This window comes from Falco rusticolus, chromosome 4 (assembly GCF_015220075.1).
Source record: "Falco rusticolus isolate bFalRus1 chromosome 4, bFalRus1.pri, whole genome shotgun sequence".
Taxonomy (NCBI): Eukaryota; Metazoa; Chordata; class Aves; order Falconiformes; family Falconidae; genus Falco; species Falco rusticolus.
The window spans coordinates 45,961,429-45,977,567 of NC_051190.1; the positions used below are offsets into that span (position 1 = coordinate 45,961,429).

At 65.4% G+C, this 16,139-nt stretch overlaps 1 protein-coding gene across 4 annotated transcripts; it reads left to right on the forward strand.

Moving 5' to 3' along the window:
• The first annotated feature begins 623 nt into the window (after positions 1–623).
• On the forward strand, positions 624–15,996 carry LOC119146553 (transducin-like enhancer protein 1). 4 transcript variants are annotated; one of them, XM_037384408.1, is made up of 22 exons: positions 624–674; positions 1,222–1,344; positions 2,170–2,318; positions 2,591–2,671; positions 2,994–3,057; positions 3,527–3,571; positions 6,730–6,792; positions 6,935–7,009; positions 7,680–7,875; positions 8,342–8,358; positions 8,718–8,822; positions 8,929–8,973; positions 9,211–9,366; positions 9,673–9,802; positions 9,916–10,100; positions 10,175–10,251; positions 10,503–10,752; positions 14,142–14,389; positions 14,608–14,755; positions 14,838–14,988; positions 15,323–15,399; positions 15,623–15,996. In XM_037384408.1, the coding sequence occupies exons 2-22, from the start codon at positions 1,321–1,323 to the stop codon at positions 15,728–15,730; spliced, it is 2,394 nt and encodes a 797-aa protein (XP_037240305.1). In that variant the 5' UTR covers positions 624–674; positions 1,222–1,320; the 3' UTR covers positions 15,731–15,996. The 4 variants fall into 4 exon arrangements, with proteins under 4 accessions (XP_037240305.1, XP_037240307.1, XP_037240308.1 ...); XM_037384410.1 differs by having other exon boundaries at positions 6,935–6,976; XM_037384411.1 differs by lacking the exon at positions 2,591–2,671.
• The last annotated feature ends 143 nt before the right edge of the window (positions 15,997–16,139 follow it).

Consider the following 16,139-nt stretch of genomic DNA (forward strand, 5'->3'; position numbering starts at 1 on the left):
TGCGGTGCGGGGGGTCCTGCCGGGGGTGCGGGAAGGGGCTCTGCGCCAGCGCCCGGGGGTCCCACGCACCGGCCCCAGGGCCGGGCCCGGGCCCGGGGGGGCGGCCTGGGGTCACCCACCGCTGGGGCCAGCCCCCGGTTCCCCACGGTGCCCCCCCCGCTTCCCCCTGGGTGCCCCCCCGGTTCACCCCGTGTCCCCCCGGTGCCCCCCCCGTGTCCCCCGGCACCGCACGGGTTAACGGCCGCTCCCCGCCCGCGCCGCCTCTTCTTCGGCTGCTCTGCCTCCCCCAGATTGACACCTTCCGCGGCGGCCGGCGGGGCTGGCCAATGGGAAGCCAGCTCGGCGCGCCCCACGTGGGGGCGGGCCGCTCCCGCGGTGCTCCCATTGGCTGGCGGCCGGGGCGATTGCCCGCACGGGCCAGGCCCCACGTGGAGCTGGCGCTGGCGCTCGTTCATTGATCGCGCTCCGCAGAGCGGCTGCCGCGGCGGGCGGGGCGCGGCGGGGGCGCCGGCTCGGCTCGGTTCGGCTCGGCTCGGCTCGGCTCGGCTCGGCTCGGCTCGGCTCGGCTCGGCTCGGCTCGGCTCGGCTCGGCTCGGCTCGGCCCGGCTCGGCTCGGTTCGGCCCGGCCCGGCCCGCCGCAGGGGCGCGGGGCCAGGGCCGGGCCCAGCAGCGCGGTGAGTCCCGTCCCGTCCTGTCCCGCCCCGCCCCGCCCCGGTTCGGTTCGGTCCGGTCCGGCTCGGCTCGGCCCCCGCCGCTCCGGGAGCCCCCGGGACCGGCCCCGCTGGGGGCCGGGATGGCGGCGGGGGCGGTCTCTCCCCGCGGCCGTACCTGCTGCGGGCGGTGGCGGGGCCATTGTCTGCGCGGCGCGGGGGGCGCGGGGCTGGGCCGGGCCGGGGGGGCCCGCAGCGCCCGGAAGGAGCCCGGCCCCCCCCGGTCCCCGCGGGGATGCAGCGCGGCAGGGGCGGGCGGCGCGGGGATCTCGGGTCCCTGCGGATGTTGCGGGGGTCGTGGGACGTTGCGGGGGTCCCGGGGCGGTGCGGGTGTTGCGGCACTCCGGGGTCCCTGCAGGCAATGTGGGGGTCCCGGGGTGGTGTGGGGGTCCCGCGGTGATGTGGGGGTCCCGGTTCCCTGCCCCACGACGCCGCAGTCCCGCAGGGCCCCGCTCCCCGGCTGGCAGCGGGAGCGGGCAGCGCGGGGCCCTGACCCCTGTCTCTCTTGCAGGGCCTGATCCGGAGCTGGGCAGCGTCCCCAGACCCCGTCCTGAGCCTGCGGCGGGGCCCCGACTGGCGAGGGGGGTCCCGGGCCTGACCTGTGCTAAAGATGTTCCCGCAGAACCGGCCCCCGGTGAGTCCACGGCTCGGTCTCATCCCCTCCGGGCCACGGTGGGCACGGTCCTGTGGCCGCGGTGCTGGATCCGCATCCCAGGCGGTGCCAGCCTGGGCCTGGCAGTTGTGCCGGTGGTGGGTGACGCGTTGGGAGCATCGTCGTGGTTCTTCCCAAAGGGGTGCTGAGCCCCCGCGCTGCTGGTTGGGGTTTATCGCTGGAAGCCAGATGGGAGTCGGGGCCGGTGATGGCGGGGCCGGTGATGGCGGGGCCGGTGATGGCGGGGCCGGTGATGGTGGGGCTGGTGATAGTGGGGCCAGTGATGGCGGGGCCGGTGACGGTGGGGCATGATGGCAGGGCCAGTGACGATGGGGCCGGTGACGGTGGGGCATGATGGCGGGGCTGGTGACAATGGGGCTGGTGACAGTGGGGCATGACGGCGGGGCTGGTGACGATGGGGCCGGTGATGGTGGGGCATGACGGCGGGGCTGGTGACGATGGGGCCGGTGACGGTGGGGCATGATGGCGGGGCTGGTGACGATGGGGCTGGTGACGGTGGGGCATGATGGCAGGCAGATGAGGACGGCCCCCCAGGGCTGGGGGGGCCATGCTCCATGCCACCCATGGGTGCTGATCCTCCTCGTCTGGCCCAGTGGCTGAGCTGATGCTGGAAAGGCGGAGAACGGTTGCGATTCCTCCGCCATAACTCCTCCTGCCACTGCCTCCACGTGCTGTCCTCCCAGACGTGCCTGTAGCCTCTTCCCCAGGTGCAGGGACCCCCCTGGGGGGCTGATGAGCCTCTCTGGGCTGGCAGCACTGACCCCGGGGGTCCCCCCCTCTGCCTAGGCCCACCTGCAGGCCCCCTCTGCTGCCTCGGGTGCCGCTGTCGCTGCCAGCACCATCCCCAGCACCCCGCAGTCCCTCAAGCTGACTTACCCCGAGACCTTGGACCGCATCAAGGAGGAATTCCAGTTCCTGCAGAACCAGTACCACAGGTGAGGAGCTGCCAGGACCCGCATACCAGCGAGGTGCTGGGTGCTTGACCTGGTGCTGGGTGGGCTCCCCTCAGCACCGGGCACTGGGGTGGGCTGGCAGTGCCATCCTGTGCTGCTGTGGACACCGTCCTGGCTGGGGGGCGGCTGTGCCAGGCATCAGTTAGGATACTGGGAGCAGGGGAGAAACTGGGATTCCTCCTGCCAAAAGTGCCAGGGTGAGGTTGCTGGCTTCCAGGGCCCGGCTGGGCTGAGCTGGAGCCGTCACTTAGCAGACCCAGAGTGAATCCCTCTGATCCTCCCTGCTGCTGGCTGGGATCACCTCCCCTTCCCTGCACGGTGCTGGGCAGAGCAAGGTTTGAAATGCAGCTTGGCTTTGCGGCTCGCTCCATTTGGGAAGCAGATGCTGGGGAGGGGGGTTAAAACTCTGTGCAGATTGCTCCCTGATGCCGGGATCCCTTTGCTGCCCATCTCCTCTTTAGCAGCCCCTTCCCACCCTCTTTCAGGTGGTTTTCTTGGCTTGCACTGGGAGATGGGATTGAATCTGAATCTGAGGCTGAAGCACATGGTGCGCTGGGAGGACTTGTGCTCTGTCCAGCCTGGGAGATCTTGTCTGGGGGGGGACACAACCAGGGCGTCTGTCCCCTCTCCCTCCCTCTTTCTTCTCTATTTTTACAGCTTGAAGTTAGAATGTGAAAAGTTGGCAACAGAAAAAACAGAAATCCAGCGTCATTATGTCATGGTTAGTGAGCTGCACCTGAAAGGAGGAGGGCAGCGGGGGGTGGACCATCCTCTGAGCCATCAAAGGGCATGCGGCCCTGGGATGCTTTGGCTTCCCCTCACATTTGGATTCTGCAGCCAGGCCCTGAGATCTGGTTCCTGTGGTTATTGTCTGGTTTTCCCCCTGAAATGAGCGGCGGTGTTGGAGCAGGGCTTGCTGCTGCAGCTCGCGGTGGTGGGGCTGCTCCCGTGCCGGTTCTCTCCTTTCCCCGGGGAAAGCCCTGGGAGAACCATGTCTGTTCTGCGGGCTGGGGCCACGTGCCGGAGAGACCTCTGCTCCCAGGAGAGGCGCTGGGGACTGTGTCCTCCTGGCCTGGCCATGGCATGGGTGGTTGTGGCCGGGCTGACTTCACATGCCAGCACCGAACAGGGCTTCTGTGAGTCCCCTTGGGCTCCCCAGTTGTGCTGATGCTGCCTTCTCTCCCTCGCAGTACTACGAGATGTCCTACGGTCTGAACATTGAGATGCACAAACAGGTGAGTGTGGCTGGGACAGGAGTGTTGTCCCAGCTCCCCATCGCCACCTCGCTTGGGCCCTCTGGGGTCATCCCTTCCTACAGAAAGGCTGGGCGGCCGCACCGTGCTGTAGCCCAGGGCAGGCTGTGTTTGTGGGGACCGTGCTCCCTTCTCCGTCTTCGTGCTGTGGGAGCTCTGTGCCGCTCTGCGTCACCGCCTCGGCTTGTCTCCTTGGCTCTCTGCACACATGTAGGTGCTCCAGCGTGAGCTGCCGCTTGCTTGCTGGGTTCAGGGCGTGCGTTGCTGGCTGGGTCATGATGTGGTGGGGAGAGCAGTGGTGGAGGACTTGTGCTTGCATGGCTGCTCACGCTGGTTGTGAGCTGCCGCTTGGGGACTGTCCGGGAGGAGAGCAGCTCCCATGGGGCAAGGGATGTGCGGCGTCACGGCAGGGTGCTGAGCTCTGGCTCACTGCCTTTGCAACTGGTTGGTGCCAGCTGGCCCTGGGGGCAGCTTGCCTGGGGGCCAGAGGGTGAGGAGCACCCTGAGGTGGGAAGGAGGGGACTGGGTGCAGGGTGGGCTCCCTGAGGGCTTGGGGCTGCACATCCCCCCTAGCTGCCTCCCCATCCCTCCCTTCCTCCCACTGTGCCGCACTCTGGGTCACCAGCTGCTCTGAGACAGAAGGTTTCTTCTCATCTATTTTTAAAGAGGCTGCGGAGGAGCCTGGCGTGCTGCAGCCACGGCCTCCTTCCTTCCCACCCCGTGCCCCGCCACCACCTCTGCCAACTGTTGCATGGGAGCTGGCACCATGGGGGTGCTGGCCACTGGCCCCCCCCAGCCCAGGGCAGGCTGATGGCCACTCTTGCCAGCCTCGTGCCCACCGGGTGGGTGCTTCTGCCGCTCTCATTTCCTGTGGCGCACTGTGCTGGCCGATGAGGAGGAGGAGGCGGCATGAAGCCGCCCTTGCGAGGGGTGATGCCGAGGGTCCCCCTGGCACCCCCATCCCTGGAGGGCTGTGTGCTCCTCTGGTCTGGCTGCCGGTTGTCCCCCGGCCCTCGTGGGCTGGTGTTTTCTGCCGGTCCCAGGTGCCGCTGGCTGCCCGCCAGCGAGCTGTCTGCACTTTTAACAAGGGCCCGTAAGTCTGCTCTGACAGCCAGCGGCCATTGTGTGAAAAATGGGAACTGCCTGCGCGGGAGCCACGGGTTATCACTGCTGCAGGGAGATGGGCTCGTTGCCTCTCCTCCCCTTCCTCCAAATCCAGCTCTGCTCGTGGGCAGGGGTCCTGAGTGCTCCTGGCACCCCCGAGGAAGCACTGGCCCCATCGCCAAGCCTGGGCAGTGCCGTGGTGCTGCCTGTCCCTGCTGTGCCCAGCCTGGCGTCCCCGGAGGCTCCCGCGGTGCTGGCGTCGGCAGCGCTGGCACTGGTGAGGGCTGAGGCGCAGGGTGGTTTTCCCCTGGGTTTGTTTGGAGGGAAATGGGGCTGGGGGCTGGGGCTTGGCTGTGGTGGTGCGGCTCTCCAGGCAGCCACAGGCTTGGCGGGGGAGGCTCAAGACAGGAATGAGCAGGAGACGTTAATTTTTTTATTGTTTTGTTTTTTTGGCGGGGAAGGGGGCTGTAGCTTTTTATAAAACCACCTCCCCGAATCTGCCTGGCCTTGGACTTGCTCACCACGAGCCAGAGGGGAGGTGACGGTGATGGTGGCTGGGGGGGCTGCAAACAGCATGATCATTTTTCATGCTGAGAGCGTTAAAGTGCCAGTAAATTGCACATTAACGAGTGCGAGTGAATTGGAGGCAGCTCTCCCCAAGGAGCTGCTGCCCATCAGTGCATTAGGGAAGAGAATCCATCACTGCCGGCCCCGGGAGACAGCTAAATCCTTCCCAGAACTGCTGGCTGCCAAATCTCCTTGCTCCCCCCCCTTCCTTTCCTTTCTTTCTCTTTTTTCCTCCCTCGGAAGGGGAAGCGAGGGCGGGTGTTGGATTGTTTCTGCTCCCTGCGGGTCTGGCAAAAGCGGGTCGGTGGCCACTCTGGAGGGCGGCGTGGGGTGTCCCTGGGTCTGTGGCCCCGCACTGGGTGGGCAGTGCTGCAGCCCCTCGTCCTGTGGCATGGGAGATGTGCCCCAGGTCCTGGTCAGGAGGGCTGGGGGTCAGCTCTGACCCTGGCTGGTGGGGGCTGTCAGCCTCTGGGCTCCTCCTGGGGCTGACAGGAGGGTCCTGGTTCGACCTCCTCCTCTCAGCCCTCTGCTGGGTCCGTAAGGCTTTCATCCTCCCCGCTGCAGTGGGCAGGGAGCCCCTCTGGGGTGCTTGGGGTGGGCAGGGAGCCCCTCTGGGGCTTGGGACAGCACCATACCCAGACCCCCCGTGCCTGGCACATCCCTGCCCATCCCGGAGTGGAGGCTGCCAGGCAGAGGGAGGGCTGCTGCTCTGTGCCCCCTCTCCGGTGCTGGGCTGGGGTTCGCCCACTCTGTGCGATGAAGAACAGCGTGGGCATCACCGCTGTTGCCTCAAGTGGGGTCCGTTCTCCCAGCTGTCACACCCTGGGGACTGGCTTCTCCCCAGGGCTGTGTCGGTGGAGCTGGGGATGGCTTGATGTCTGTGCTGTCCCCCTGCCCTGGCTGTGGGCTGCGATGGGAGCGTGGCACGGTGTGCTGCTGCCATGCTCTGCACTCCTGATTGCCTGTGGCACTCAAGTGTTGCAGAAAAACAGCAGCTGTAAGGAGAGCATCTCTCCAGGGCTTCCTGCGGGCCCAGAGAGCTGCAATTAGTGGCTGCGGTGCTGGCAGGAGGCTGCGTGGAGAACGGAGGTGAGCCTGCCCTGACCCGTGGGGTTGGGGGCTTGCTCGGGGGTGGCCCTTGGTGGCGTGGGCCATGGGGCTGTGTGACCCCGTCAGGGAGGAGGTGGGAGCCATCCCGGGGCTCTCAGGCTGGGAATTGAGGGTTCTGGGCTCATGTTTTTGGAGGAGGGGGGTGTTAGGAAGGAGAGCTTTCCTGGTCCTCCCCGGGGCGTTGCTGCTCCTTGGTGCTGAGCAGGACAAGCACCAGCACCCTGTGCCTGCTTGGGTGGCGATGGGGAGGGGGTGGCTGCCCGCCCCGGGGGGATCTCCTGTGGTGTTGGGGCTGCCCAGCATGGGGGGGGCAGCTCTGCCCCTTGCCCTGACGGGTGCTGCCTCTCTTCTGTTGCCAGACGGAGATCGCGAAGCGGCTCAACGTGATCTGTGCCCAGCTCATCCCGTTCCTGTCTCAGGAGGTGGGTGAGCCCCCGGGCCCTGGCCGGGCATGCAGAGCTCCTTGGCTCAGGGACCCTGCGCTTTGGGCCGGGCGGGGGACCTGAAGAAGTGAGCCTGCAGTGGGGGCATCGCCCAGTGCTGACACCTCTCCTCTCCCTGCAGCACCAGCAGCAGGTGGTCCAGGCCGTGGAGCGTGCGAAGCAGGTGACTATGACCGACCTGAACGCGGCGATCGGGGTACGTCAACCCTCTGCCCACCCCCTCCCGCCACCCCCGGCCGGGGGTGCTGGGCTCACACAGGCGATGGTGCCTCCTGTGCTCCCACTGTCCCCAGAGCTGGAGACCTATCCTGTCCCGAGCACACAGGGGTCGGCTGCAGCCCCCTGCCCCTAGTTCCTTCTCCTGCCCGTGGCTGAGTCAGGGGGAGGAGGGGGGGCAAGCCGCACTGGTTTTGGGGTCCACCAGCAGCACTTGCAGTGGAGGAGATGCTGCTGCTGCAGAGCAGGGTGTGGGGGTGCCGAGTGGTGCGTGTCACTGTCCTGATGCCCTGTGGCTTGGGTGGAGGGGGGGTCACCACCGTCCCCCCACCTCGGTTATTCTCTTGAGACCACAGTGGTAGGGTGGTATGGATAGGGGTAGGGTCTCCCATCTGTATGGATGTGAGTAGGATCCCCCATCCATCCCGGTAGCTTCTGTCACAGGGTGGGAGGTGGCGGCGGGAGGGATGTGGTGGCCCCCCAGCTTGGTTGGGGCACCTTGGGAGCATGCCCAGTCCCCCACTCACCCAGCTCCCGTCCCCTGGCTGAGCCAGGGCTGCTGGTGGGGAGGAGCAGCCTCTTCCTTCCCCAACCGCCAGCCGTCCTGATGCAGCCCCCCGGCTCTGCTCTCTCCTCCCGCTCCTCTCCAGCACCAGCTCCAGACCCAGCACCTCTCCCACCACGCTCCCCCCATCCCGCTGACCCCCCACCCCTCCGGGATGCAGCCCGCCAGCCTCGCCAGCATCAGCAGTGCCTCGGGGCTGCTGGCGCTCTCGGGGGCGCTGGGGGCACAGGCCCAGCTCCTCGCCAAAGATGACCGAGGAGTCCATGACAGCGAGCCCAGGGGTGAGCGTGGGGGGCTGGGAGCTGGGGGCTGGGGGTGGGGTGACCTCTCTGGCAGCAGGCAGACCTGGGGGGACGGGCGATGCTGGGCCTGCCGGCTGCCTCAGCTCCCTCTGCCCTTCCCGCTCGGGTGCTTCCCCAGGGTGGGGGCCAGGGGTGGGTGGGGGGTGGTTTGTCCATGCCTTGGGGCTCCCAACTGGGCTGGTGGAACAGGGGGCTCCCCCGGCAGGGGTTTGGGGGGGGGGGAAACATCCCCGACCGAGTGAGCAGCACCTCCTGGGTGGGCTGGGGGGTTTCATCCCTGGTGGGGGGGCCAGGACCACCCTGCTGCTGCAGTGTGGTCCTGGCCCTGCCGTGAGCACCCCGGCACCCACGGGGGGAGTGGTTGGCTTGGTCAGGGGGCTATTGGCGGTGTCACAGCGTGTCCCTCCTTCCCTCCTCCTGCGCCTCTGTGTTGCCACGGCGACAGAGCGAGACCCCGGCCCCGTAAGTGCCTTTTCCTTCTCTTCCGCCGTTTCCATCTGGATGCGTGGGCTGTGGTTGGGATGCCGGGAGCAGGGGATGGGTCCTGCTCCCCAGCCAAAGCCTCACTGCCAGCACAGCCCTGTGGGTGGGTGCTCTTCCCGGGGGGGGACCCTGTGTCACATAGGCAAACCACCCCGTCCCCGAGCAGCATCCCCCTCCTCACTCCTTCGGCAGGAGCTGAAGCCAGAGCTGGTGACACGGGGGGGCTGCACTGGGACCCTCAGTGTCCCGGCAGCCGGCCGCAGCCCTGTGTTGGTGCTGCCTGTCCTGGGGGCCAGACGGAGCAGCTTGCGGCCCCTAACTGTGTCCCCCTGCCCCAGAGCTCCCTGGTGCTGCCCAACGGGGAGCGGGCACGAGCCATCTCCGAGTACCTGAGCAGCAGCAAGAAGAGGAAGGTGGAGGAGAAGGACTTTGTTACGGACTATGTGAGCCTGGGGCTGGGGGGCATCCCTGTCCCCTCTTGCAGGGCTTCCCAGGGGGGAGCAAGGGCAGCCCCAGCCCCTTTGGCTCCAACCGTCCTCTGTGTTTCAGGGCAGCGACGCAGACAAAAGCGAAGACAACTTGGTGGTGGATGAGGTCAGTGCTCCAGGGGGCTGGGCACCGGGCAGGGCTGGGGTACTCGAGGGGACACACAGATGGAAGCAGGCAGGATGGGGCAGTGGTGGTGGGACCCCCCCCGCCGTTGTGCTCACTGGCCCTTGCCGACGGCGGTGATGAACCCCATGATCATCTCCTTGAGCCACCGGCTTGTCATGGCCTGGGACATCCTTGCGCTCCCGCCTGCTCTGCTGCCTGCTGCTTTCCCTCCCCCAGGACCCCTCTTCCCCGCACAGCGTCCACTCCTACTCGTCCCGGGAGAACGGGGTGGAGAAGGTCCCGCTGGGGAGGAAGGAGGCCGTACCGCTCAGCCCGACCTCCATGGCCTCCTCCAGCAGCGCATCCCCGTCCCGGAGCAAGGATGCGCCTGCGGTACGTGTGCTGCGTGGGGCTGCCGGGGCCTTTTGCTCAGGGGTGGGCTCGGCTGGTGGAGCTGCAGGATGTGGGTCCACCTGCCCCCAAACCTGTGGGGTGAGGGCAGCGCTGGGGGGGCCGGGGGGCTCCTGCTCCCATAGATTCCCTCTGTGTCCCATGGTGCAGACCCTGCAGTGCTGGCTGGGCTGGACTGGGCTGTCATCAGGGGTGAGGGACAGGGACCAGCTCGCTGGGGGGACCTAAGGGGACCCCCCGGCAGGGTGGTAGTGCGGCTGTCTTATCTCCCCCTTGTTTTCCCGGCAGGTGGAAAAGGCAGGGACGCCCAGCCTGAAGTCCAGCACCCCCACCTCCCAGGGTGATGCGGTGGCCCCGGGCTCCAGCAGTGCCCAGCAGTTCCGCTCCGCCACGGCCAAGGCCCCCGTGGACCCGCTGGGTGAGCTTGGCCCCCCTTGGGACCTGGGCCAGTGGCTCGGAGCGCTGGTCTCGCCGGTCCCCGCAGGGACAGCCCCTGGGCCCCGTCCCTTCATGCTGCCTCTCCCCCGGCAGCCCTGGGCCTGAGGAACCCGCTGGGAGTGCAGACCCCCTACTCGGCCGCCTTCGGCATGGCCCACCCCGTGGTGAACGGGGACATGGCCGGCACCGGCGCCTATGCCAGCCTCCACCTCATGTCCCCGCAGCTCAACGGGGCTGCGGCCGCCGTGGGAGCCGGCAGCTACGGGCGCTCCCCCCTGGTGCGTGAGCCCCTTCCCCATGGGGCTGTGGGGGCCGTGGGGCGTGAGCTGCTCTCACCTGCTGTCCCCTTCAGGTGGGCTACGACCCGCACCCCCACATGCGCGTCCCAGGGCTGGCAGCTGGCATGCAAGTGGGCACCTCGGGGAAACCGTAAGTGGGGCTGCGCTGGGACGAGGTGTCCTGCAGGGATTAAGGTGGGAGGGGGGCAGCAGGGATGGAGGGCACAGCCCAGGGTGGGGGGCAGCCCTCCTGTGTGCCCGACCAGGCTTCACCGAGCATAGCTCTGCCCACAGCTCCTGCTGCAGCTCACGCTGCCTGTTGGGCATGCTGGGTCCCCCGTGGCACTGGCTGCTCTCCACGCAGGACCCGTGGCTGGTTCTCACGACTCTGTCCCCTCCCAGCGCCTACTCCTTCCACGTCAGCGCTGACGGGCAGATGCAGCCGGTGCCTTTCCCACCCGACGCCCTCATCGGCTCCGGCATCCCCCGCCACGCGCGGCAGCTGCACACCCTGACCCACGGCGAGGTGGTCTGCGCCGTCACCATCAGCAACTCCACGCGACACGTCTACACCGGGGGCAAGGGCTGCGTGAAGGTGTGGGACGTGGGGCAGCCGGGCACCAAGACAGCCGTGGCTCAGCTGGACTGCTTGGTAAGGAGGGGCGTCCTGCGTGCTGGCACGGCTTCTCTCCCTGCACTGTGCCACCGCGCTGTGCTGAGGAGAGGGTCTGGGGTCCTCACGGGGGATCTCCAGGGTGCAGGGGGTGTCCTGAAGGGATGCTGTGAACCAGGGAGAGTCTCTTTGTTTCTGAGTGTGGGTGGTGTGGGGCTGCTGGGGAGGGATGTTGGCTCCCTGCTGCTGGTGTGATCCCCTGTGCCACCCTGTCTGTTCGCAGCATCCCACGCAGTTGGGTGGGCTTTTACACCCCCACCCCTCGGCACTGCTTTGTCTGACGGCGCCCCAAGGCAAGCCTTTGCCACTGTCACCCCCCCCAGCCAGATACCTCGTATGGGCCGGAATCTCAGGGGCTGAAGCATCACTTGGGTTCAGCTCTGTCCTTTCGACTTTTGCCTGTGTGAGTCTGGCCAGAGGGAGAACTCCTATTTCTTTTAAAAATAAATCATAGAGTCGTTTAGGTTGGAAAAGACCTTTTAAAGATAATTGAGTTCAGCCATTAACCCAGCACTGCCAAACCCACCATTAAGCCGTGTCCCTAAGCGCCACATCTACACGTCTTTTAAATACCTCCTGGGTTGGTGACTCAACCCCTTCCCTGGGCAGCCTGTTCCAGTGCTGGGCCACCCTTTCAGTGAAGAAATTTTTCCTAATATCCAATCTAAACCTCCCCTGGCACAACCTGAGGCCATTTCTTTTTGCTCTATCAGTTGTTACACCCCCCTACAGCCCCCTGCCAGGCAGCTGCAGAGAGCGAGAAGGTCCCCCCTGAGCCACCTCCTCCCCAGGCTGAGCACTCCCAGTGCCCTCAGCTGCTCCTCATAGCACTTGTGCTGAAGCCCCTTCCCCAGCTTCCCCTCTTCTGGACATGCTCCAGCACCTCAAAGTCTTTCTTGCAGTGAGGGACCCAGAACTGAGCACAGGGTTTGTGATGCGACCCCACCGGTGCCGAGGACAGGGGGATGGTCACTGCCCTGGCCCCGCTGGCCACGCTGTTTCAGACACAAGCCAGGATGCCGTTGGCTTTCTTGGCCACCTGGGCTCCTGGCCACCTTGGCCACGCTGCTGGCTCATCTCCAGCCGGCTGTCGACCAGCACCTCCAGTCCCCTTCCCACCGGGCAGCTTCCCAAGCCCGCAGCGCTGCGTGGGGCTGGTGTGACCCCAGTGCAGGACCCGGCACGGAGCCGTGTTGAACCTCATCCAGTGGCCTCAGCCCAGACCCCCCTGCAGAGCCCGCTGGCCCCCAGATCAGCATCCCCCACAGCTTGGTGTCATCTGCAAACTGAGTGAGGGGGCACTCGACCCCCTCGCCCAGATCACTGATCTGGAGACCCCCTCTAGCCCAGCTCTGGGAGTGCCTGTGTGCCCGGTGCCAGCGGGATGTGGCTCCATCCCCACCGCTCATTCCGCTCCCTGTCCCTGTCTTCCAGCTCAGGGGCTGGGTACCCTGAGAACAACCGGTCCCCCTATTAAAGACCGAGGAAAAGAAGGCGTTAAGTACCTCAGCCTTTTTCTCAGCCTTTGCTGCTGTGTTTCCCTCCGTATCCAGTAAAGGGTGGAGATTCTCCTTAGCCCTTCTTTTGTTGCTAATAGATTTACAGAAATGTTTTTTATTGTCTTTTATGGCAGTAGCCAGATCAGTTCTAGTTGGGCTTTGGCACGCGACTTGTGCTCCTGATCCTTTAACCAGTGGTCCCACGGCCCTGAGGGCTCTCTCCATTGCTATCGGACTTGTTGTTGCAATTTCATCGATGAAAAATACCTGAAAAATTAATAACGGACAATAATCTGAGGGCTGTAGCAGGGTGGGAAGCTTTCTCTTCACATCTTTAACCTGGAGCAGGCTTCCCAAAGAAGCGGGTCCGGCACATCCACCCTCTGTGCCCTTCAGAAGGGGTCTCCTCTGACAACGACCCGTCTTTTTTTCTTTACGGAGGCGGTTTTGACGCAGGGTGTAGGCTGACTTGACCTCAGTGACACCTCCAAGCCGGATGAACCATCGTCCTTGTCATTCGGTTCTGCTTGTAGAGCCCCGTGTGCCTGCTCTGCGTGGGCACCGTGGCTGCTGTGCTGGGCAGGGATGTGTCACCGTGGCCCCTGTCCCTTAAGTCACCCCATTCAGCCTGGGGGAGAGAGCGTGGGGAATCCTCCGTGTCATGCTCCTACCTGTCCCGGGGAAGGCAGGGTGCCATTCCAGCAGTCCATCTCGCTCTTCTTGATACTCCTCAACCTGCTCCCAGCGCACTCTCACCAGGCAGAGTTCCCCCCCTGTGCCCACTGCTGCAGTCCTGGACGGTGGCGTGTGCTCCCATCAGAGCACTGCCTGGGCAGCCGTGGTGGGTGCAGGGTCAGAGATGCTGTGGCTTTCTGCCGGGGCGGGGGAGGGTACCCCTGCTCCCTGGTTGAGCTGGCAGGGCTGCAGCACCCATCCTGCGCACCCGTCTGCCCACGCTGCCATGCCGTGTCCCGTTCACGGCGTTCCCCAGGGGCTGCTTGTATCGGTGAGGGGGGTTTGGCCGCTGTTGCCCTGGCCCCACCAGCTGCTGTGGTGCAAGCTGTGGGCTCCTGGTGGGGGTCTCGGTTGCCTGAGGCTCTCTCAGTTCAGGAAACCCCGCTGTGCACCGCACTGGATCCCTCTACTGCCGAACCTGCGGGCACTGGAGCTGCTCACCTTGGCAGCTAAGGAAACGGACTGTCAGAACAAAGCACCTCATCAGCACCAAGCTGGAGGCACAGCCATCACATTTTTAACCTGTGTTCTTCGAGGTTTCTTTTAAATGGACTGCTGGAATCAGAGTCCCTGTGCCTGCTTTGGACAGCCCAAACCCAAGTCCTTTCCTTGGCTTGCTGACCTTGGGGCCTGGGCAGCCTGACAAATATTGTTCCTGGATAGTGCTGACCTTGAAGATACAGATGCATAAACAAGGAAAAGACTGAGTCATGATAATTTCAAGCTGCATCCGAAATTGAGGAGTGGGGGAAAATGGTTTAGTGCTTGGAGCTGTGGGCTGGTGGGGTGGCCTCCCGGCTGCCCCGGGTCTCCTCCAGGACCGGCCGTGCCTGTTGAGCAGGGACACGGGGGTGAGGGTGTCCCCGAGGCTGGTCTTAGGGCAGTGACAAACTGAGGGTCTCCTGTGCGGGCTGGCTGGGGCGACCGCTCTGGGCCTGGGATGGGGTGGGGGGCACAGCCCCCTCTGCCCCAGCCCTGCTGTCCTGGGTGGGGGGAGAGCTGCGGGGTCTGCCCAGTGCTGCTGCCCCTGCCCGCAGGATGAGCTGGTGGCCCTGGGGTGACCAGGCGGTCTAGGGTGGGTGCAGAGGGGCTGGAGGTGAAGGGGTTAACGGGGTCCTCTCTCCTGCACCCCAGAACCGAGACAACTACATCCGCTCCTGCAAGCTGCTGCCCGATGGCCGGAGCCTGATCGTGGGGGGGGAGGCCAGCACCCTCTCCATCTGGGACCTGGCGGCCCCCACGCCCCGCATCAAGGCCGAGCTCACCTCCTCCGCCCCCGCCTGCTACGCCCTGGCCATCAGCCCCGACGCCAAAGTCTGCTTCTCCTGCTGCAGCGACGGCAACATCGTGGTGTGGGACCTGCAGAACCAGACCCTGGTCAGGTGAGCCCAGCGTAGGGCTGCTGGGGGTCCCTGGGCCAGGGACTGCTCACTCCCCTCCCGGGTGTCCCTGTGGTCTAACCCTGGCTGTGGGACAGCCGCTGTCCCTGCAGCAGAGATGTCCCACTCCTCGCTGCAGGGGGCTACCCCAGCCCACGCTCTGCAGGCACCGGCAGCCCCCACAGCCGTGCCCCCTCCCTCTCCATCCCCCTCTCCCCCAGGCAGTTTCAGGGCCACACGGACGGTGCCAGCTGCATCGACATCTCCAACGATGGCACCAAGCTGTGGACAGGGGGGCTGGACAACACGGTGCGGTGCTGGGACCTGCGGGAGGGGTGTCAGCTGCAGCAGCACGACTTCAGCTCCCAGGTAGGGGCTGGGGTCCACGGGGTGCCCCACGGGGCCGGCTGGGACCTGACCCCCTGGGGCTGACCCCCACGTCTCCCCCCAGATCTTCTCCCTGGGTTACTGCCCGACGGGAGAGTGGCTGGCGGTGGGGATGGAGAGCAGCAACGTGGAGATCCTGCACGTCACCAAACCGGACAAGTACCAGCTGCACCTCCACGAGAGCTGCGTCCTCTCCCTCAAATTCGCCTCCTGCGGTAGGCGAATGCCTCTCCCAGTCCGCAGAGCCCGGTGGGGACAGTCCCCTCTCCTGGCTGCGTGGCCCAGGGCTCGGTGTGTGGCAGGCAAGCACTGGCTGTGGTAGCCAGCCCAGTCGTGGGTGGCATCCCTTAGAGAAGGGGTGTCCATCCCCCTGGAGCAAAACCAGCCCTGTTGTCCCAGAACTCCCCTTTGTGTTCCTTAAAACAGACCCCTGGGTACTGAGGGCAGAGACATTGCCACCTTGTCCCCACGATTTGCTGCAGGACTCCAGCTGGTGGGCCTGGTTTGGTGACGTGCTGCTCCTCTTTGTCCCTTCTGTCCCTTTCCCAGGGAAGTGGTTCGTGAGCACGGGGAAGGACAACCTGCTCAACGCCTGGCGGACGCCCTACGGAGCCAGCATCTTCCAGGTGCCAGGGGGGCTGGGGGCAGATGTTCCTTGGCGTGAAGTTGCCCAGAGCTGTGATGGGCCAGTACAACCCAGTTGTAGATGTATCTTCACAATAATGAGCCCCGTAAACTGGTCCCTGCAGCCTCCCCGGGCACATCTCAGGGCCCCACATCCCGGGGGGGTGGGGAGCGGGACCTTGCTCTGGGGCTTCTCGCACTTACTCCCTGCCCTCCTCTCCCCAGTCAAAGGAAACCTCCTCCGTCCTTAGCTGTGATGTCTCTACGGATGATCAGTTCATCGTGACTGGCTCAGGGGACAAGAAAGCTACGGTTTATGAGGTCATTTACTGAGAACCAGAGAGGTGCCGACTGCAGGGAGAGCCCACGCCGGGTGGACGGGTGGGTGGTCTCCACCTGCCCCGCTGCTGCTGCCCCAAAGCGCTGGGGCCGGGGCATCCCAGCCGGAGGAGAACGGCGAGGCATGCGGTGGCCCCGGGCCCGTGGCCAGGCGTCGCACTGGGCTGGCTGGTGGCAGCTGCTGCTTGCCATGAATTTCCTGGGGACTTTCTCCTTGTTTTGTTCTTTATTTGTTGGTTTGTTTCTAAATCTGGACTGGGGGAGCTGGGGTTGGGGGGGAGGGTCCGGCGTTGTTAGGGGTGTTTTGTTTGGTTGTTTTTTTGGTTTGGTTTTGTTTTGTTTTTTCTTTTTAACTTTTTGTTGTGTTTTTTTTTTTTAAATTTTGTTAAGGCTCTGGGCCAGG